Here is a 21,898-nt window from a genome sequence, read left to right on the forward strand (position 1 = left end):
ATTTAAAGGGGCCATGCGCTCTAACCCCAAAGGGCTTACATTGTCAAAATTTAATGTTGCTATTGGAGAGTTTAAGGGTTAAAAATCAGTTACAGTGAGTGACCCCTGATCAAGATCCCGACAGAAAAGCCTGGAAGAATTGTGCTTACAGAGAGGGAAGTGAAAAATCTGTTAATTGCCAGGGATAAGGAAGCAGACTCAGCGAAATGTTGCAGTGAGAAACCAGCGGCTAGGACTTAAACAAAAGCAAAAAATAGCTGATATGGAAGGAGAAGCTGCTGAGAGAGAACGCCTGGGTTTGAACATGAACAGAGAATGGCAGATATTTGATTGAAGGAAAGAGAAGCTAAGGCAAAAGTGGACAGACTTAAGCTCCAACTCAACAGAGTAAAGGAACATCAGAAACTGTTTCATCCTGAAAAACCAGCTCCTCTCAACAGCAAAGGTGGGGATCGAATCTCTCCAGCTTGTAACAAGGTTGGGATGTTGTTTGACTCTAAGCAGTTGTCTGCGTGTAACCAAATTTACCCCAATACTGCCACCTTTTACGTAAATGCTTTTACTGAGAACTCAGGTGAAGGTAACCCTATAACTTGTGCAGAGAATGTAAACGTCGATGGGAAAAGCTGTTTAGGGCAAATTACAGCTTCTAACATCACTCGTGTTAAAACAGATTTTGTCAAAGAGGAAGATTATTTACCAATAATCAAAGTGTGAATATTATTCAAAGTGTGAATATTGTGATCCTCTATGAGTTTCCTGTACATGTTCCGTTAGCCAGACTCCACCTGGACTGGAATGGTGTTAAACATGAAATTATAGCTGGTGTAAGGAAGTTATTGCCTAAGGATCTTTTGATTGGGGATGATATTAAAACTTAGTTCAGTCAAGTTGATGACAGAAACCAGTCACAGGAAAGAAATAATCCTGAGCCTGTGTCTGCTAGAGGCAAGGATTTGCCTATGGAGGGTTTCTCCAAAGGTTTGTCAGAGGTTTGTTGGCTAGTAAAGTTTGGGGAAGTCAGCCTGGCCCAGGTAAAGGGGATGTGCTTAAAGCAGCTGGTGTAATAAGACACTATTTGTGGAAAACAGCAGTTTATCTATTAAGGGAGGGGAAGACAAAGAAAGTTCAGATGAGCCTAGGCAGCCTTGGGAGCTGATGGCTTTGTCTAATCAGCAGCTAGGGAAGGCCAGGACAGTGGAACATGAGTATCCCTGCCCCTTACCTGTTACCAGTGTGGAGAATTGTGACAGTGGAGGAAATGTCCCTGTGGCTGTTGGGGGTAATGACTTGCCTGTGAAGGGAGCTACCCCAATCTCCAAGCAATTGTCCTGGGACAAGGGAAATGAGATCCCAAGCTGTGTGTCTGTTAAAGGGGAATGTTTGTTTCTCCAGCTCTTTTCTGTCTGTAAAGCAGACAGAAGAAGCCTGTCAGCCTGTGATGGTTGAAGATTTATCAGTTAACCCAGAGCTGATTCTGGATACAACTAAAGCCCAGGAAGGAAGTGGTTGTGAATTTGTGTCTGCTGGGGATGATGATATTGTAGCTAAGTTGCATCCAGTTGATGTCATAAATAGCTGCCAGAGAGCAAGTGATTCAGGTGTTTCTATTTTGCCTGTTGCTAGTGTGTTGCTCGGTAAAGATATGACAACCTTGTCTGATCAGGGTGATATCATAGCCAGGGCACAAGGAAAGCATGAAGGTGATTTGACTGCGTTACCCACTGACAGTGTGGAAACGTAACCGGGAAGAGAGCTTCTCATCATTTGACTATGAAGTCTAGCAGTTTACCTGAAAGGGGGTTGTGTGAAAATCCTCCCGATGGGCCAGAGGTGATTCTGGATGTATGTGAAACTCAGAAAGAGTTTGGGGATTTGTCTGTTGTGCCAAAGTTGGTTCTGGACATAAATAAAGCTCAGAAGGAACCTGTTGCAGTGCAGGATGTGGCAAAGGGAAAGGAATTTCTTAGTGAAGCCTTTAAAGTCTGTGAAAAGGGAATTGTTTCCACTGACCCTTAATGGGCCATTGTTGATAATAAACAGTCTCTCTTCTGGGGAAAATGTGTTGATGCCTAGTGGACAAGTCTTTCAAATGAAAATGAATCCACTGAATTTGCTTTGAAAGAATCCATGGTGGAGATTTCAGATGGAATAAAAATTGTTCGGGAGTTTAAACAGCCCCATAAGCTTAACCAGCTTGTCAGGGAGACAATGGTGTTGGGACAGAACTGTGTCCATGTCGATTCTTTGAGTAAACCGTCTGTATCTCAGGTTCAGAGGGAAGACAACAGCTGAATCTGCAGAGCAGGAGGACACTTGTGCAGTTAATCTCTTGAGAATACAGGGGATGGTAGGAAAACTCTCATCTCTAGATATTCTGGATATGTCCTGTAATCTCTTAGTGGACTTGACATCTGATTCCATGTGGAAACAGAGGTTGGTAAGGGAAGAACAAAAAACGTTGAGTCTAACATATTAGTGAAAATGGCTGGTATCTCTTTAAGATGGTATCGCCGGTATCAAGCAGAGTTCCCCAGGGGTTTGTCTTGGGGCCAGTTGTGTTCAACATCTTTATCAATGATCTGGATGATGGGATGGAGCTCGGCTGTTCTCAGTGGTGGCAGATGACAGAACAAGGAGCAATGGTCTCAAGTTGCAGTGGGGGAGGTTGGATATTAGGAAACACTATTTCCCTAGGAGGGTGGTGAAGCACTGGAATGGGTTCCCTAGGGAGGTGGTGGAATCTCCTTCCTTAGAGGTTTTTAAGGCCCGGCTTGACAAAGCCCTGGCTGGGATGATTTAGTTAGTGCTGGTCCTGCTTTGAGCAGGGGCTTGGACTAGATACCTCCTGTGGTGTCTTCCAACCCTAATCTTCTATGATTCTAACTGGCCAGGAAGGGTCTGAGGGTCCGGCAGGGCCGTCCAGAGGATTCAGGGGGCCTGGGGTCTTCGGCGGCATGGGGTCCCCCCTGCTGAAGACCCGGCACTTCGGCGGTGGGTCTCGTGGTGGAAGGACCCCCGACTGCTGAATTGCCACCGAAGACCTGGAGCGGAAGAAGCTCCAGGGCCGAGTGAAGAACCCTGCTCCAGGGGCTCCAAAAAACTCTCGTGGGGGCCCCTGTGGGCCCTGGGGCAAATTGCCCCACTTGCCAGCCCCCCAGGCGGCCCTGGGGTCCAGGTGTGTCTGAAAATAAATTTCCCTTTGCTGATCTGGGAATAGAACCCAGGAGCCCTGACTCCCAACTACTTTTCCTTTAACCCACTAGCCCCCAGAGCTGAGAAGTCCTGACTCCCAGCCCCCCAGCTCTACCCCAAACACCATGTGCCATCTCTGAACAGTAGCTCCATGTGATGTGTTCTCCCCCCATGATGTCAGGTCCCTTCACAATCTGTCATAGAATCATAGAATCTCAGGGTTGGAAGGGACCTCAGGAGGTATCTAGTCCAACCCCCTGCTCAAAGCAGGACCAAACCCAACTAAACCATCCCAGCCAGGGCTTTGTCAAGCCTGACCTTAAAAACCTCTAAGGAAGGAGATTCCACCACCTCCCTAGGGAACCCAGCAGTGAAATGCAGCCTGCTCTGGGGTGGGGCAGGGCAGCCGTGTAACGGTGCAGGATGATGTTGCCCCCCCATGATTGGTCCCTGTATCTTACACCGGGAGCTCGTCAGGCAGGAACTGGCTCTCACGCCGTGTTTGGGAACCACCCTGTATATTTACAGTGCTAGCACCAGTTGCTGTGGTCTAGTGGCTAGAACAGAGCCTGGGACCCAGCACTGTGGGTTCCCCTAGACGTGCCATGGCCCTGCTGTACAATAATGAACGACTCACTTCCCTGTTCCGTGCTTCAGTCAGAGACGAGTTCTGTGATAACAGGAGTTACAGTGTGTTTGTACCTGGCTCAAGCAAGATTTGTTTTATTTTTTTGGTGGTAAAAATTAGGTCTGAATTCTGTTGGTATCGATCATATCCTCCCCCACCATTTTCTGTCGGTCGGTTGGGTTTAGCAGCGTGGGGGAATCTGTCTCTCTTGCGGGATTTGTGGGATCGAAGGTTTTTGTGGCTGGGAGGGGGATGAAAATACAAAAACCAAAGCCGGGCACTTGAATAACAGGAACGGGACAGAATTCAAAACAGTCCCGCTTAGGCCCCTCCACTGCAGCACAGCGCCGCAAAGTGCCAGGGAAAGTTTGCAGCCCCCAGGAGCAGAGACCTATTGATCGGGGGTGGGGGACAATCGACCAATGACATGTGGGAAAATGGGAGACACACAGAGCTCCCCTCATCTGGTCAGAGCAGCCACAGCTCCAGCTGGCTCTGGAATTGACGGTAGATCTGAGAACCGGCTGGGGGTACCATTGACGCCTTCCAGCCCAGACCCCACCCCCAGCTCAGCTCTGCCCAGTGTCCCAGTGGGGAGGGGGCACAGACTGAGTCCCTGGCATGGGAGGAGCTGGTATGGGGGAGGCGGGAATGGGGGGCTCAGAGGACCCCTGGCCTGCGGGTTAGTTTGGGGGACCCTGGTGCAGAGGGGAAACGGGGGCACAGAGAGCCCCTGCTAAGGGGAAAGAGGTTTCAGGGAGTCCCTGACCTACAGGGGAGTGGGAGGGTGGCACACACGGAGCTGCGGGGGATGAGGGGGGAGCTCTGCCAACACTCGCTATGAAGTGCGCTGCCCCCTGGTAGAATGTTTCTCCTGCGCTCCACGGTTCTCCGCCCCAGTGCACCCCAGGGGGCTGGGTTAGCCTGGGAGCACAGGAGGGCGGGGACGGTCTCTCAGTGTGTCTGGATGGCACTTGGCACAACAGGGCTGCACAGAGCTGGGAAAAGAACCCAGGAGTCCTGGCTCCCAGCCCCCCGCTCTAACCACTAGCCCCCACTCCCACCGGCAGGAGAAGGTGCAATTACCTTAAAGCGTGTCCTGCATCCGTGGCTCTGGCAGCCAATCTGGCCGGGGTGGGGTGGGGGTGGACTGAGCAATCAGTGCGGTGGCTTTGGAGGGCGAAAGGGGAAGTGGCACTGGGTGGGGTGAGGAGGGGTGATATTTCTGTGGGTCCTCCTGGGGTGAGCTAGGGGGGGCTGGGCCCCAGAGCACCTTGAAGGGCGGCTCCAAACTTCCCCCTTTCGCTGCAGGTGCAGGGGGTTGTTCAGCAGCGTCTGAGTCCTTCACTTTCCTCTCTCTGGCTCAGCAGGGCCGGGCACGATCCGGGCATGGAGGGGAGATGGGCAGGGAGCAGGGTGGGGGAGGGGCTCTCCCCTGGCAGGCAGGACCGGCCCCAATGCCCCAGCCCGGCACTAGGGGGCGCTGGGCCACAGGGGAATAGGAAGGTCACTAATTGCTCAGGAGATCTCAGCCCAGACCTGCGCTCAGCCTGGGGCACAGACACTAGGGGGCGATGGTGCCCTGAGCACGGGGGTGGGTGGAACAGACAATCCTACCTGCAACCTCAGCCCCGTTCCATGCAGAGGGGCCTTCCCTGGCCCCGCGTCCACGTCCCCCCCCCCCCCCGTGGGCAGAGACAGAATTACAGCGAGGGGCGGCCTGGCCTGGGCTGCGGGTTCCTCAGCACTGCGGGGCTGCGGGCTGGGCCCAGGCCAGCGCATCAACTAAAATCATTGGCTGCCCCCTGCATTCCCCCCAGTGTCTCCCCTCAACCAACCCAAACCACCATCCGTCACCACCTGCATTTCCCCCATCTCCCACCAGCACCCCACAAATCACCCCACATGTCTCAGCAGCCCCGCGGCCCTGTGATCTCCCAAGTGTCTCCCACCAGCCCCCCAAACTATCAGCCTCTGCCCCCCCAAATAACCCATAGGGTCTCCTGCCAAACCACTGGTCCCAACCCCCCAAATTATCCCAAGTGTCTCCCGTCATCCCCCTATTTCCCCATGTGTCTCCCCAGCCCACCCCCAAATCACCCACCCCCTGCACCAGCCCCATCCCTGTTCCCAACCACACAGCCCAGCTCATACCCTCCGCAGCCTCCTCGGCTCCTGCCTGCCTCTGGCCTCTCACGAGCAGTTAACAAACCCCCACGTTAACAAGGACGAGGAGCAGGATGGCAACCACAACGGTGACAGCTCGTCTGCGCCGGGCGATGGCGTCCGGCCATGGGATCGGCTGCATAACCAGGTATTTTACACCTAGGGCTTATCATAAAATAATTTCCTAGCCAGAAGGGAGTATAGCTTGGATACTGGCCCGATGGGGGCCATGTATGCAAGGCTCATCCCTCGGTGGTGCAATGCAACCACCTCTGGGGAGGGGTGCGTGGCTGTTTGACAGCTCACAGCAACGCAGACGATGGTTTCAGGGCAGGATCGGAGGAAGGTTCCTGTGTGCAGCTGACACAGGTGGGGAGATTCAGGGAGGGGGAAGGGAACAAACTGTTGGGGTGCATCAGGGACCCCAGCAGGACGTCCTGACCCCTTGGGAGAGAGCCATGTGGGGGAAGGGTATCACAGGCCCAAGGGGAAGGGGCAGGGTTCAGTGTCTCAGCTGGGAACAGCAAAGCCCCATAAGCAGAGATCAGCCCTGATGGCGAGGGGAGAGCCCCCTACGGAGCCCCCCTCCTTTCAGCACAGCCCCCACTAGCGCCACCCTGGGGCATCGGGGCCAGCCCTGACTGAGAGGGGAGAACGCCCCCTGCTTAGCCCCCCTGGCCCGTCTTGCAGCTCCGCACCCCCTAGCGCTTCCTCTGCTGCTTCCTCTCTGATAACTGGATTGTTTATCAGGTCCCCTCTCTGTGCGTATCTGTGACCACAGCCTGGGCAGAGCCAGTGTCTGATGTTACCCAACTGCTCTGAGAACGTCTCTCTGGGTAATGGGGCAACTGTCGGTCTTCACAGACATGGTCAGCTCCCAGCCTGCTGTCCTGGGCAACACAGTATGGGGAGGAGGGGAGGAGCCCTCAGTGGTGAAGGAACAGGTTAAAGACTATTTAGAAGAGCTGGACATGCACAAGTCAATGGGTGCAGATCTAATGCATCCAAGGATGCTGAGGCAATTTGCTGATGTGATTGCAGAGTCATTCGCCATTATCTCTGAAAACTCGTGGTGATCACGAGAGGTCCCAGATGATTGGAAAAAGGCAAATTTAGTGCCTATCTTTAAAAAAGGGAAGAAGGAGAACCCAGGGAACAGCCTCACCTCAGTCCCTGGAAAAATCATGGAGCAGTTCCTCAAGGAAACCATTTTGAAGCATTTGGAAGAGAGGAAGGTGATCAGGAACAGTCAACATGGATTCATCAAGGACAAGTCATACCTGATTGGATAACTGGCTCTGTGGATATGGGAAAATGTGGATGGAAAGCTGGCTAGATTGTTGGGCTCAGCAGGTAGTGATCAATGGCTCCATGTCTAGTTGGCAGCCGATATCAAGCAGAGTGCCCCAAGGGTCGGTCCCGGGGCTGGTTTTGTTCAACATCTTTATCAATGACCATGGGATGGATTGCACCCTCAGCAAGTTCACAGATTACACTGGGGGAGAGGTAGATACGCTGGAGGGTAGGGATAGTGACCTAGACAAATTGGAGGATTGGGCCAAAAGAAATCTGATGAGGTTCAACAAGGAGAAGTGCAGAGTCCTTAGGACAGAAGAATCCCAGGCACTGCTACAGGGGACTGACTGGCTAAGCAGCAGTTCTGCAGAAAAGGACCTGGGGGTTACAGTGGATGAGAAGCTGGATATGAGTCAGCAATGTGCCCTTGTTGCCAAGAAGGCTACTAATGGGCTGCATTAGTAGGACCGTTGCCAGCAGATTGAGGGAAGTGTTTATTCCCCTCTATTTTGAGTTAAGACAACAGCTTTGGCGGTGTGGACCAGACCTGGGTTTGTGTTGCAGCAGGCTAGAGTGTCTGGCTCAGCAAGGCAGGGTCCTGGAGTCCCAGGCTGGCAGGGAAAGCAGGCTCAGAGGTAAATTCAGCACCTCAGGTGACAGTCCCAAGGGTGTCTCTGTGACCAAACCCATCAGTTACCTTCACCTGAGCTCACAGTAAAAGCATTTACGTAAAAGGTGGCCGTGTTACGGTAAAGTTGGTTACACACAGACAACTGCTTAGAGTCAAACAACAGACCAACATTGTTACAAACTGGAGACATTCGATCCCCACCTTTGGTGCCGAGAGGAGCTGGTTTTACAGGATGATACAGTTCCTGTTGTGCCTTTATTCTCTTGAGTTGGAGCTTAAGTCTGTCCACTTTTGCCTTAGCTTCTAGTTCCTGCAATCGACTATCTGCAATTCTCTGTTTATGTTCAAACCCAGGCGTTCTCTCTCAGCAGCTTCTCCTGCCATATCAGCTATTTTTTGCTTTTGTTCAAGTCCTAGCTGCTGGTTTCTCACTGCAGGCATTGTCACTGGGTCTGCTTCCTTGTCCCTGGCAATTAATAGATTTTTCACTTCCCTCTCTGTAAGCACAATTCTTCCAGGCTTTTCTGTGAGGATCTTGATCAGGGGTCACTCACTATAACTGATTTTTAACCCTTAAACTCTCCAATATCAAAATTAAATTTTAACAAGCACGTGGTTCCGATCTAAAACCCAAATATCACACTCAGGGCTAGGGTGACCAGACAGCAAATGTGAAAAATCAGGAGAGGAGGTGGGGGGCAATAGGAGCCTATATAAGAAAAAGCCCCCAAAATCAGGACTGTCCCTATAAAATCAGGACATCTGCTCACCCTATTCAGCGTGTACCAGCATAACTGGGACCTCAATCTTGTGATTCGAACTTCCCCTGATGAACTCTAAGCAGCTCTGAGATGATGGAATCAGGACCCAAGGGTCTTTTATACAATCTCACGTCCTCTTGGACAAGGTGTCCAGCCCTGGTACTAGAGAAGGAGGGTAGACTGCCTCCATTCCCGGCTAAACCCTGGGGATTATTTTGCCCCATAACCGTGGGTTCGCCCTAACTAAAGATCCAGCCGATGAGGAGGCCTTCTGTCTCTAGGTGGATTACGGCGAACTTCTGGTGTTGTTGCACCCGAAAGTACTAGGGGCTCAGGGTCCACAGCACGAATAGGTGAGGAGGTGGTATCAGCTCGTGCTGGGCAAAGGGGTATCTCAGCTGCTGGCAGTAATGGAGGAGAACAGTCAGGAACAGGTGACTCATGATTCGGTGTCTCACCAGGAGGGGTGAAGTCAGACCCCTCAACTGCAGATGGGTCCTGTAGACTGGCATGACCTGGCAACAGCTGATCTACATGTCGCCGCCAGGTAAGATTCTCTGCAGTCTGGACTGTATAGGAAACAGGTCCTGTTTGAGTGATGACTGTGGCCGGGACCCATTTAGCTCTGGAAGTATAATTCCGAGCCAAAACTGGCTGTCCTGGGCTAAAGGTTCGGTCTTTTGCTCTGGGTGCCCATCTGATGACTTGATATTGCTGCTGATGTTGCACAGTTTGTCTGGGTTCAGAAGGTTTCAGCAGATCAAAGCAAGTGTGCAGCTGTCGTCCCATCATTAGAAAGGCTGGGGAAGCCTGGGTCGTAGCATGAGGTGTGTTTCTATAGGAAAGTAAGAAGGTATCCAGACGCTTTTGAATGGAGTGTTGTCCCTTTGCTGATTTCAAAGCGTTTTTCATTGTCTGCACAAATCTTTCAGCTAATCCGTTGGTGGACGGATGATATGGTGCTGACGTGATGTGGTGTATCCCATTTGCCTTCATAAAATTTTGAAACTCCTGAGAGACGAACTGCGGTCCGTTGTCGCTCACAAGTTGTTGTGGCAGACCAAAACGACTAAAGAGTCCTCGTAGTTTTTGGATAGTACTCTCTGCAGTAGTGGACTGCATTATAGAGACTTCTGGCCATTTAGAATGGGCATCTACTGCCACCAAGAACATGCTTCCTTCAAGGGGGCCAGCAAAGTCAACGTGAATACGTTGCCACGGGTTTTCAGGCCAGTCCCATGGGTGTAGGGGTGCCCACTGGGGTGCATTTCTTACACCCTGACATGACATACAAGCTTTTGCCTTCTCTTCAATAGCACTGTCCAATCTAGGCCACCAAAAATAGCTTCGTGCAATTTCCTTCATGTGCACTATTCCACAGTGACCGGAATGTAGCTGTTCTAACATCTGTGATCTCAGGCGTGGTGGAATAATGACACGCCTCCCCCACAACAAACAACCAGATTGGACCGATAACTCCGTCCGCCTGGACATGTAGGGAACAAGGTCGGGTGAGACCGAAGAGGTTTGTCGAGATTTTCCATGCATCACCAGGTCCATAACTTGGGATAATACTGGGTCAACGCGGGTTGCCTTCTTTATCTGAGTAGCAGTGATGGGTGTATTCTCTACCTGTTCAAAGTAGAAGATTTCCTTTTGGGCACTATCTTGATGTTTGACCGGTAAAGGCAACCTTGAGAGGCCATCTGCATTGCCGTGCAGAGTGGATTTCCGATATTTGATTTCATATGTGTGTGCAGAAAGTATCAATGCCCAACATTGCATACGACTAGCAGCTAATGGGGGAATGCCTGTGTAGGGTCCAAAAATTGATGTCAGAGGTCGATGGTCTGTAAGAAGAGTAAACTTTCGCCCAAATAGGTACTGATGAAACTTCCTAATTCCAAAAACAATTCCTAATGCCTCACGTTCGATTTGGGCGTAGTTAGTTTCTGCTTTGCTTAGAGTGCGTGAAGCAAAAGCAATACGTCTTTCTTCTCCCGAAGGCATAATGTGTGACACGACCGCTCCCACTCCATAAGGGGAAGCATGGCAGGCCAATTGCAAGGGTAAGGACGGATCAAAGTGCGTTAGAACTTCAGAATTTAACAATGCATCCTTAGCTTTGTTAAATGCAACATCACAGGCTTCAGTCCACTTCCAGGCCTTGTTCTGCCCAAGGAGCTCATGAAGTGGTTTTAGCAGTGTGGCTAACTGTGAGATGAACTTCCCATAATAGTTCAGTAGTCCTAGAAATGAGCGCAGCTGGCTTACATTTCGAGGTGGGGGAGCCTCCACAATAGCTTTAACTTTTGCAGGGGCCTTATGAAGACCTGCAGAATCGATGATGTGTCCCAAATATTCAACAGAGGGCTTGAAGAATTCACACTTGTCTTTGCGAACTCGTAGGCCATACTCTTCTAGTCTTTGTAGGGTAGCCTCTAAATTCTTTAAGTGATCCTCTTCATTTCTTCCAGTGACCAGGATATCATCCAGATAGCACTGAACTCCTGACAAGCCACACAAGATCTGGTCCATAGCCCTCTGGAACAGGGCGGGAGCCGATGTGATTCCGAAGGGTAGGCGACAGTATCGATAAAGCCCCTTATGAGTCACAATAGTCAACAGCTCTTGGGACTTTTCATCGACGTGCATCTGTAAATATGCTTGACTCAGATCAATCTTACTGAACTTTTGTCCCCCAGCCAGGCCTGCGAAGAGGTCATCGATGCAGGGAAGCTCTGCACACAACACTGGGTTGACAGTGACTTTAAAATCACCGCAAATCCGGAGAGAGCCATCTTTCTTTACTATTGGAACGATAGGAGTGGCCCATGAGCTATGGGTAACTGGTATTAGGACTCCATTGGTGACCAGGCGCTCCAGGTCTGCTTCAACTTTTGGCCTGATGGCATATGGCACAGTTCGGGCTTTCAGATATTTTGGTGGACTGCCAGGTTTAATGTTCAATGTCACAGTGATTCCCTTCATACTTCCCAAATCATCTCCAACAACAGCAGCATGTTTCCTTAGTATAGGGGTTAGACTGGTTTCTTCTTTAGTCATCCGGTGCACTTCTGCCCAGTTCAGCTGAATCTTCCCAAGCCAAGACCTACCCATTAAGGCTGGGTAGTCACCTCTCACCACAAACAGTGGCAATTTAGCCGCCTGTCCATTGAGCTCCACCTTAACATCAATAGTGCCCAACATGGGCACAGCTTCACCTGTATACGTCTTCAGAACAGTTTTTGTTGCCTTAAGCGGAAGATGCTGTAGCTTTTCCTTATACACAGTCTCAGGAACCAGCGAGACAGCTGCACCGGTGTCTAGTTCCATGCGTATAGGTTTGCCCTCCAATAAGGGGGTTACCCAGTATTCATGTGAGCCCGCTGCCAAAGACAAAACATGCAGTGGCACTTCCTCTTGTGAGGAGGTGTCACCTTGATCATCCTGGGTCTGCTCTAGGGTATGCAAGGTTCCTCTTTTTGTCGGCCAGACCACAGGCCTCTTTTTCTTTTGTTTACAGGCACACTCAATGTGTCCCTTTTTGCCACAGTGTCGACACACCAGGTCCTTACACCAGCATTCTGATGCCTGGTGACCCAGCTTACCACAGCGGTAACATTCTTGACTCTGCACCGTTTTGTGGGTCAGTTCTTGTGACACTTTTTGCACCCTAGGGGATGCACCGATGTATTGTGCCTCCCTTGTAGCCAGTTCCATGGAGACAGCAATATCAACAGCCTTCTGTAATGTAAGCTGAGCCTCTGTCAGTAGGCGCTTCCGTATAGCTTCACTGCAGAGGCCACACACTAACCTGTCACGCAGGGCATCATTTAACATCTCTTTAAATTCACAGTGTTCTGTTAGCTTTTTTAAAATGGCTACAAATTGTACAACTGTTTCATCTTCCTTTTGGTCTCTTTTGTGGAACCTATATCTTTCAGCAATTACCAGTGGTTTTGGGGAGAAATGAGACCCCAGGATTTCCACAATGTCACTGTAAGATTTAGTCTCAGGCTTAACAGGGTGTAGTAAGCTGCGTAGCAGAGAGTAGGTTTTAGCCCCTACAACAGTTAAGAATATTGGCACCTTCTTCGCTTCTGTAATGTCATTTGCAATACCAAAAAGCTCAAAACGCTCAGTATACACATGCCACTGCTCTGTATTCTCATCAAAAGGCTCCAGGGGCCTGGTCAGAGTAGCCATGATTTTTAGTTTTACTTTCACAGTCAGTGCAAACAAGCAGCTTTTTTTCTTTGTTTGGTCTTTACCTTGACTTCTACTTCCTTCTGTTACTGGAGCAGCACCAGGATCCCACCCTCGTCGCCAGTGTTATATCCTTGGGGCAGCCGGTTTAGGAAGAAATCACTTGAAGCCAGAGAGCAGACAGCTAACCAAAACCTCCATTTTATTTACAGAGACAGAGAGCTCACTCAGCCGGTTGAAACCGGCTGAGCTATCCCTTAATAGTCTAACTCAGTTGCCATAGTAACAAAACCCATGACAACCAAATACACAACAGAACCCTCACCAGTCAAGCCCGCGGGAGGTCCGCTGCTTGGGGCGGCCGAATATGTAGAGCCGGCCCTGACCCTGACAGTTAGGAACTTTTTCCTAATGTCCAACCTAAACCTCCCTTGCAGCAGTTTAAGGCCATTGCTTCTTGGCCTGTGGCTGGGGAGTCTCTGGGGCTGGATGGGGGGTTAAAAGGAACAGGCACCACCACACACACACCCCATTGTAACCAGCACTGGGGCTGAACTTTTGCAATTTCCAGAGAGAGGGGAAGTTTCTCTGCTGCAGACAGACAACAAGGTGAAAGGCTCCCAGGGGAAAAATGGTGCGTGGAGCCAGAACCCCCAAGTCCTGACACTCAGCCCCCTGCTCTAACCACTAGACCCTATACCCCTCCCCCAGCTGCAGATAAAAACCAGAAGTCCTGATTCTCAGTCATTGTAACCACTAGATACTATTGCTATCAAACCAGGAAGTGTGTTCGTAGCCTTTAAAGGCAACATACGATCTCGGTTCCCTTCCCTCCCCTGAGCCACCAGCCACTCACAGCGCCTGGGGCTCCTGCCACACATGTAGATAAATATGATTCCTCGATACCTGCCCCCAACCTCCCTGCTCTCCCGTTAGTGTCAGCGGTGGGATCAGACCGGAGTCCCAGCTGCTAACCCAGGCCCAGGGCCCAGGTAAGAGCCGCTTCTCCTTGTTTTGGGGCAAAAAGCCAGATTTGGGGAGAATGATTCTTCGCATCTCTACATCACTGAAAGGAGATTAAACGGTGAGAGTTTCTTATGGGAGGGGCCCCAGCTGAGATCTGGGCCATGTCGTGCCAGGCACTGCCCAGACACAGCCAGAGTCAGTCCCTGCCCCATAGAAATTACAATTAAAATAGACAATAGGTGGGAGAGAAAACTGAGGCACAGGGAGGAGCAGTGACTGACCCGCTATTGTATGGTGGGTCCATGACAGATCTAGGAGTAGAACGTTCTCAGAGCACTTGGGTAACATCAGACACTGGCTCTGCCCAGGCTGTGGTCACAGATACGCACAGAGAGGGGACCTGATAAACAATCCAGCTATCGGAGAGGAAGCAGCAGAGGAAGCGCTGGGGGTGCGGAGCTGCAGGATGGGCCGGGGGGCTCTGTAGGGCGCTCTCCCCTCGCAGTCAGGGCTGATCTCTGCTTCTGGGGCTTTGCTGTTCCCAGCTGAGACGCTGAACCCCGACCCTGCCCCTTGGGCCTGTGATACCCTTCCCCACATGGCTCTATCTCAAGGGGTCAGGATGCCCCCTTGGGATCCCTGTCACACCCCAAATTGATTTGTTCCATTTCACCTCCCTGACTCTCCCTGCACATGTCAGCTCCACATAGGAACAGTCCTTCGGTCCTGCCCTGAATCTGCCCTCTGCATTGCTGTGAGCTGCCAAACAGCCACATGCCCCTCTCTAGAGGTGGCTGCATTTCACCCCTGAGGCCATGAGCTCTGCACACATGGCCCACAAAGCACACAGGGATAAAAATGCAAGCAATCCTTGCTCCGTCGGGCCAGTCTCTGGGCTTTACTCCCTTCTGGGTAGGAAATTCTTTTACGAAGGGCTCTAGGAGTAAAATATCTGGTGACGCAGCCGATCCCGCGGCCGGACGCCATCGCCCGGCGCAGACAAGCTGTCACCCAGAAATGCTGCAGGTGACTCATTCCCGGCCCCTGTCCTCCCCAGGCCGGCTGAGCGCTCTGTGCTGGACGGAGATGGCCTGGGTGCTGGTTGCTGCCTTTTGCCTTCTGAGCGGTGAGTAATTCACACCAGAGGGCCGGTGGGGACCGTTTCCCAGCCCTGGGAGTGCGTCTACACTGCCAGGAGGGGGCTTGGAACCGGGTCCCAACGCAGGGAAGTCCCAGCCACTCGCGCCAGCGGCTCCAGTTCAAGCCTAGGGGGCGTCTGGCCTTGACCCTGACCCCGAGCGGCCGGGTCCTCGCTGCTGGTTTCACCCCGGTGGAGAACACGCCTGGTTCTCAGGGCAGAGTCAGCCTGGTCTAGCCCTGGCCACCCTGGGCTGAGCAGCGAGGGCCTCAGCCGCTCTCGGCCCCCGGGCTGCCGTTTGCCTTGTGCCACGTCCTGGCTCCGGGCTTCTCGCTGCCCCGGCGAGTCGGGGCGTCTCCTGGGCTGGCCTGGAGAGCTCTGCTCCCTGCCCTGCCCGTCCGCCCAGCTCCGGCCTTGCTGGGCCCTGCCTGCATCCGCACCCGGCTCCTTGTGCATGGGAAGCACCTGACCTACAATTGCCAACCCTCCAGGATTGTCCTGGATTGTCCAGGAATTAAAGATTAATCTGTAATTAAAGACTGTCATGTGATCAAACCTTTAGGACTTTGTCCAATCAAAGTTGGCCACCCAGCCTAACCCCTTCCCAGTGGGGCTCCTCCTGCAGTCAGGGCCTCTGGCCCAAGGGTCAGAGACCCAGCTATGGAGGGGGGGCTGAACTGGGAGGGGATGAGGGGTGCACTGCGGGGTGATATGGGGGGCTGAATTGAGGGAGTTGAGGGGTGCACTGAGGGGCTGGACTGAAGGGGGTGGCCAGGGGAGCTGAGCTGAGTGGATTTGGATTTTAAAGCCCCTGGTTTGGGGGCTGAGCTGATGGTGGCCTCTCCCGGCGGGATCTGTGCGGCAGCCCAGCCTGCGGGGCGGGTTCCCCAACTCGCTGGGGCCGGGCGCCGGTCTGATCCCTGATTCCTGTCCCCAGCAGGTGCCTACGCCCAGGACTGGGGTGTGACACTCGCACCAGGGCCCCTTGATGGATGGGCCGGCTCCTGCGTGACCATCCCCTGCTCCTTCACCTACCCCGCAGGGTGGACGGTGAGTGCCGTGAGCTGGACACGGGACAGGGTTCAAACCGTGTATCACTCAGACGAGGCTCGTGTCCACACTGCCTTCAAGGGGCGTGTCCGCTATCTGGGGGACCTGCAGCACAACTGCTCCCTGCATCTGGACGAGCTGCGCCCCAAGGATCAGGGCACCTACCGCTTCCGGTTTGAGACAGTCGGCGATGGCAAGAATGACGCATGGATGAGTGAGCCAGGACAGCGACTCCGTGTCTTTGGTAATCAGGTTCCGTCCAGCAGCCCCAGTTCAACACAGGGACCTTGGATTACCTCAGATAGGACACTACACACGAGTGCGCAGACACAGAGCAGGACTTGTCCCCTCCAGCAGGGGGCAGCAGGGACACACACCCCCTTTCTACCTTGCTCTGAAATCCAAGTGGTTAGAGCTGGGAGTCAGGACTCCTGGGTTCTCTCCCCAGCTCTAGGGGAAGTCGAGGATAGTGGTTAGAGCAGGGGGGGACTGTGGGTCAGACTCCTGGGCTGTGTTGTCAGACCCGTGTCCCCGTCACTCTGTCTAACCCTTGGCCTGTGCTGAAGAGCCGCTGAGACTGACCCTGCAGCCAGCGTAATGCAGCAGGCGTGAGGGGCTCTCAGGGGGAGTCCGATAGTGGAACTGGGACCCTGCAGCACCCCCCGGCAGAACAGCGGGAGCGGGTAAAATGTGCTTTGTTGGGGGTGGGTTCGGGTGTGAACGAAACCCAGGCTGCGGTAATTGGCTGGAAAACACTAAATCTCATAAATGTATCAACAAAAGCAACAAAGAATCCTGTGGCACCTTATAGACTAACAGACATTTTGCAGCATGAGCTTTCGTGGGTGAATACCCACTTCTTCGGATGCAGCATCCGAAGAAGTGGGTATTCACCCACGAAAGCTCATGCTGCAAAACGTCTGTTAGTCTATAAGGTGCCACAGGATTCTTTGTTGCTTTTACAGATCCAGACTAACACGGCTACCCCTCTGATAAATGTATCAACAGTCGCCTACTGGGGAAATTGCTAAATATTTTGAGTGAGCTTCTCTTTCCTCTCCATATTTATCTCCCTCGCTCCAAACCTGGGGAAATGCACCGGCCCAAGGCAGGTCAGAGACGCGTTCTGTGATAACAGGAGTTACAGTGTGTTTGTACCTGGCTCAAGCAAGATTTGTTTTCTTCTTTTAGTGGTAAAAAATGGGTCTGAATTCCGTTGGTATCGATCATATCTTCACCCACCGGTTTCTGTCTGTTGGTTGGTTGGTTTTTAGCAGCGTGGGGGAATCTGTCTCTCTTGCGGGATTTGTGGGATCGAAGGTTTTTGTAGCTGGGAGGGGGATGAAAATGCAAAAACCAAAGCCGGGCACTTGAATAACAGGAACGGGACAGAATTCAGAACAGTCCCACTTAGGGCTCTGGTCTGAGGCACGATGTGTGGTGCCCCCCACTGGCGGCTGCCCCCCTCCGGGCAGACCCAGCGCTCCCCGTGTCTCAGGCCAACTTTTGCTGCTCTCCCCCATTGCCACGAGCCCTCATTGCCCCGGGCAGCCGTGCTCCCAGGCTGGGCCGCGCCCACCCCTGGGGGCTGCTCCCCGCTTTGCAGCCAGGCCGCGGCCCCTGGGAGGTGCCAGCCCCAGGGCCCAGCAGGGTTCAGTGGCTCCTGACCCCTCCTCTCCTCACAGATGATCCGTGCCAGCCCTCCCTGGGGCGCCAACCGGAACCGGGACCCTCCCTCACCTGCTCCGTCGGGGCCGCCTGCCGCTATCACCCCTCCTGGTATGACCGAGATGGCGCGCGGCGAAGCCCACAGCAAACCCTGGACAGGGCTGGGACAACCGAGCTGCGAATATCCCCATCCCAGCTGGACCCCGGCATGGCGCTGAGATGCCAGGTGGATGGATACAGGGATGCGTGTGACTGTGCCCATTCCCAGCCCCTGGGGACAGGTGAGCTCTGCTGCTAGACATGGCATGGGTAGAGCAGGGGGGCTGGGAGCCAGGACGCCTGGGTTCTATCCCTAGCAGGGGAGCAGGGACTAGTGGTTAGAGCAGGGAGTCAGGATTCTATTCTATCCCCAGTTCTTGGGTGCGGGTGGTCTAGGGGTTAAAGTGGGTGAGACTCGGTGCTAGGACTCCTGGGTTTTTTCGCAACTCTGGGAGGAGAGTGGGTCTGTGGGTGAGAGCAGCGGGGTCTGGAATCAGGATTCCTGGGTTCTATTCTGTCATCTGGCTCCAGCAACTATTCTTGCCCCGTGGGACTGGATGGGGAGGGTCCTGCCCCTTCGTTCAGTCCCAGGGCTTCGCTGACGAACTCTCACCTGACTTTCACCCTCAGTCGTCCCCAACGTGCCCAGGGTCGAGGTTTCGTGGCCGGCAGGGAAGGCAGCGCTGAGGGAAGGCGACGGTTTTACTCTCCGCTGCCGGGCTGCTGCCCTGTGGCCCGTCGCCGGGTACGTCTGGTCCCGCGGGGACGTGTGGATGCCAGAAGCCAGGCAGGATTTACGTGTTGACAAGGCAGCCGTCTCTGACGGAGGGAGCTACGCGTGCGGGGTCTGGGTCTCCGGCCCCGGCTGCGGGTGTCTGAGCCTCTCTGCGAGGGAATCGGTCGAAGTTCAGCGTAAGCCGCGAGGGCTGGCGAGAGCCTCCTCCCTCGCAGCCCCGATACGCCCCACACGGCCTCCTGGAGCAGCCCCACCTGCCCCCACCTCATCCCCCCTGCTTCGTCCCACCCACCTCGTCCACCTGCTTTGCCCCCCCCCATGAGTCCCAGCCTTATATTCCACCCCTGCCTCTTAATAAACAGGTTTGGTCAACCCCAGTGCTGCTCCTCTGGGCTGGGGCTGCCTCCCCCCATCGCTCCCATGGCTGGGCCCAGCAGCAACAAAGTCAGTTTGTGTCCCCCCCACACCTGCCCTGGGCCCCCAGCCCCCTTCAGGCCACTGCCCATCCCCCCACCTGACCTGGGGCCCCATTCCACACTGAGCTGGCCCTGTCCCCTCCCACCTTCCTGGGTGTCCAGCTGCCTCTGTGCCAGGCCCTGCCCCTCCCTCTCCCTTGTGTTCCCAGGCCCCTCTGGGACAATCTCTGCCCCCCCACCTCCCCCACTCACCATCACTGTGGGGTGTAAGTGCCGGGACGTGTTAAAAGAGACCTCCGGGGTGGGGGAGGGGCTGGGGTTGCGCCTTTGTGCCGTAGGCTCAGCGCGGGAGGGTCGTCGTGGCGATCACGGTGGATCACGAGCTCACCAGGAGCTCCCAGCACCGCGGTGGCCAGCAGGGCTAGTGCGATCCCGGGGTGCATGAACAGGGCAATCTGGAATCGAGCAGAGAGGGGATTTTCCCCCTGGATCTGGCCCTGGTGCGACCGCGGCCGGGGTCCTGTGCCCTGTTGTGGGGCCTGCACTCCCAGGAGGTGCTGATCAGCTGGGGAGGGGTCAGAGACGAGCCAGGAGATGGAGTCAGAGGCAGGAAAACCTGCCCTGGGGTGAGAGACTCCAGGACTCCGTGTGTTTAGCTGAACCAGGGGAAGGGGAAGGGGGGACGTGAGCCCCGTCTGGCAGATCCTACGCGGAGAAGAGAACGTTGATAATGGGCCCGGCGGCCGAGCAGACAGAGACCCAGGGGCTGGAAGCTGAAGCTAGACAAATTCAGCCTGGCAATAAGGTGCAAATGTTGATCAGGGAGGAGAATTTGCCATTGAAACAACGATCTGGGAACGTGGTAGATTCTCCGTCCTGGGGGATGTTTAAATCACCCTGGGAGGTTTTGCTAAAGGATCTGCTCTCGTTCAAATGGGAATGAATTCAGGGGAGTCCTGGGGCCTGTGTCACCCAACTGGTCCTTCTGGCCTTAGATTCTAGGGATCATCCTTCCCTGTGCCCATCACTGCCTTTGTCACAGGTCTCGGGGAGGCTGATTGTGAGATTTAGGGGGACTGAACTCTGGGGGAGTGAACTAATGGGATGCAGAGGACGGACTAGACTGAAGGCGGGTCTGAGTAGATGTGGGGAACAAGGGTGTTGGTCTGGACTGATGGGGGAACTCGGGGGAACAGGAGTGATTTGGGGGCTGGGGTGATTAATTGCTGGACAGGGGACAGGCTGATGTTGGGGGAGGCATCTCCAAACTCCCCTTCCCCATTTCACAGGGGAGCACTGGCCAGGCTCATTGTCACCCCCAGGCCGGGAGAGGGCGGGGGGCTCAGACAGCCCCTCAACACAACGTCCCAAATTGTGTTTGGGGGCTGAGCTGATGGTGGCCTCTCCTGGCAGGATCTGTGCGGCAGCCCAGCCTGTGGGGCGGGTTCCCCAACTCGCTGGGGCCGGGCGCCAGTCTGATCCCCAATTCCTGTCCCCAGCAGGTGCCTACGCCCAGGAGTGGAAAGTGACACTCGCTCCAGGGCCCCTTGCTGGATGGGTCGGCTCCTGCGTGACCATCCCCTGCTCCTTCACCTACCCCGCAGGGTGGAACATCAAGGCCGTGAGCTGGACACGGGACTGGGATCAAACCGTGTATCGCTCGGACAAAGCTCGTTTCCACGCTGACTTCAAGGGGCGCGTCCGCTACCTGGGGGACCTGCAGCACAACTGCTCCCTGCGGGTGGCGAGGCTGCACCCCAGCGATCGGGGCACCTACCGCTTTTGGTTCTACACAGCAGGCAATGGCAGGAGCGACGTATGGATGGGTCAGCCAGGACAGTGGCTCAGTATCTCTGGTAACCAGGTTCTGTCCAGCACCCCCTGTTCAAGCAGGGACGTTGGTTAACCTCAGAGAGGGCACCATGTGTGTGCGCACACAGAGAGCAGGGCTCATCCCCTCCAGCAGGGGGCAGCAGGGACACACACAGACCCCATCTCTGCCTCGTTCTGAAATCCAAGTGGTTAGAGCTGGGATCCAGGACTCCTGGGTTCTCTCCCCAGCTCTAGGGGAAGTTGGGGATAGTGGTTAGAGCAAGGGGGACTTGTGGGTCACACTCCTGGGCTGTGTTGTCAGGCCTCAGTCCCCATCACTCTGTCTAACCCTTGGCCTGTGCTGAAGAGCTGCTGAGACTGACCCTGCAGCCAGCGTAATGCACCAGGCGTGAGGGGCTCTCAGGTGGAGCCCGATAGTGGGACTGGGGCCCTGCAGGACCCCCCGGCAGAACAGTGGGATCAGGTAAAATGTGCTTTGTTGTGGGGGGGTTCGGGTGTGAAAAATTACAGGCTGCGGGAATTGGCTGGAAAACACTAAATCTCATCAATGTATCAACAGTCGCCTACTGGGGAAATTGCTAAATATTTCTGTGAGCTTCTCTTTCCTCTCCATGTTTCTCTCCCTCGCTCCAAACCTTGGGAAATGCACCAGCCCAAGTCAGGTCAGAGACGCGTTCTGTGATAACAGGAGTTACAGTGTGTTTGTACCTGGCTCAAGCAAGATTTGTTTTATTCTTTTAGTGGTAAAAATTGTGTCTGAATTCCGTTGGTATCGATCATATCTTCACCCACTGGTTTCTGTTAGTTGGTTGGTTTTTAGCAGCATGCGGAAATCAGTCTCTCTTGCAGAAACAACGAGGAGTCCTTGTGGCACCTTGGAGACTAACACATTTATTTGGGCATAAGCTTTCGTGGGCTAAAATCCACTTCATCAGATGCCTGGAGCGAAAAATAGAGTAGGCAGCTATAAATACACACAAAGACAATTCAATTACAGTTGAAGTGGGCTATTCTCAACAGTAGAATACCAGGGGAGGAAAAATCACTTTTGTAGTGGTAATGAGGCCAATGTAATCAGGGACGTCCATTTCAAACAGTTGACAAGAAGGTGTGAGTACCAGTAGGTAAATTAGTTTTTGTAGTGACCCATCCCTCGGTATTCTACT

At 53.7% G+C, this 21,898-nt stretch overlaps 1 protein-coding gene across 1 annotated transcript; it reads left to right on the forward strand.

Moving 5' to 3' along the window:
- The first annotated feature begins 348 nt into the window (after nucleotides 1-348).
- Nucleotides 349-21,606, forward strand: LOC123351758 (sialoadhesin-like). The gene is made up of 6 exons (XM_044991361.1): nucleotides 349-445; nucleotides 14,910-14,978; nucleotides 15,931-16,284; nucleotides 17,726-17,989; nucleotides 18,378-18,659; nucleotides 20,399-21,606. Exons 2-6 carry the CDS (start codon nucleotides 14,939-14,941, stop codon nucleotides 20,803-20,805), a joined length of 1,347 nt encoding a protein of 448 aa, XP_044847296.1. The 5' UTR covers nucleotides 349-445; nucleotides 14,910-14,938; the 3' UTR covers nucleotides 20,806-21,606.
- Nucleotides 21,607-21,898: the final 292 nt, after the last annotated feature.

The sequence above is a fragment of the Mauremys mutica genome, chromosome 17, assembly GCF_020497125.1.
Source record: "Mauremys mutica isolate MM-2020 ecotype Southern chromosome 17, ASM2049712v1, whole genome shotgun sequence".
NCBI classification, from domain to species: Eukaryota; Metazoa; Chordata; order Testudines; family Geoemydidae; genus Mauremys; species Mauremys mutica.

Bases quoted from the DNA above. Each gene is read 5' to 3' on its own strand.
- LOC123351758 (XM_044991361.1), top strand. From the start codon at position 14,939: ATGGCCTGGGTGCTGGTTGCTGCCTTTTGCCTTCTGAGCG. The intron at 17,990-18,377 runs GTGAGCTCTGCT...TTTCACCCTCAG, and splicing joins TTCCCAGCCCCTGGGGACAG to TCGTCCCCAACGTGCCCAGG. The intron at 18,660-20,398 runs GTAAGCCGCGAG...TCCTGTCCCCAG, and splicing joins GGAATCGGTCGAAGTTCAGC to CAGGTGCCTACGCCCAGGAG.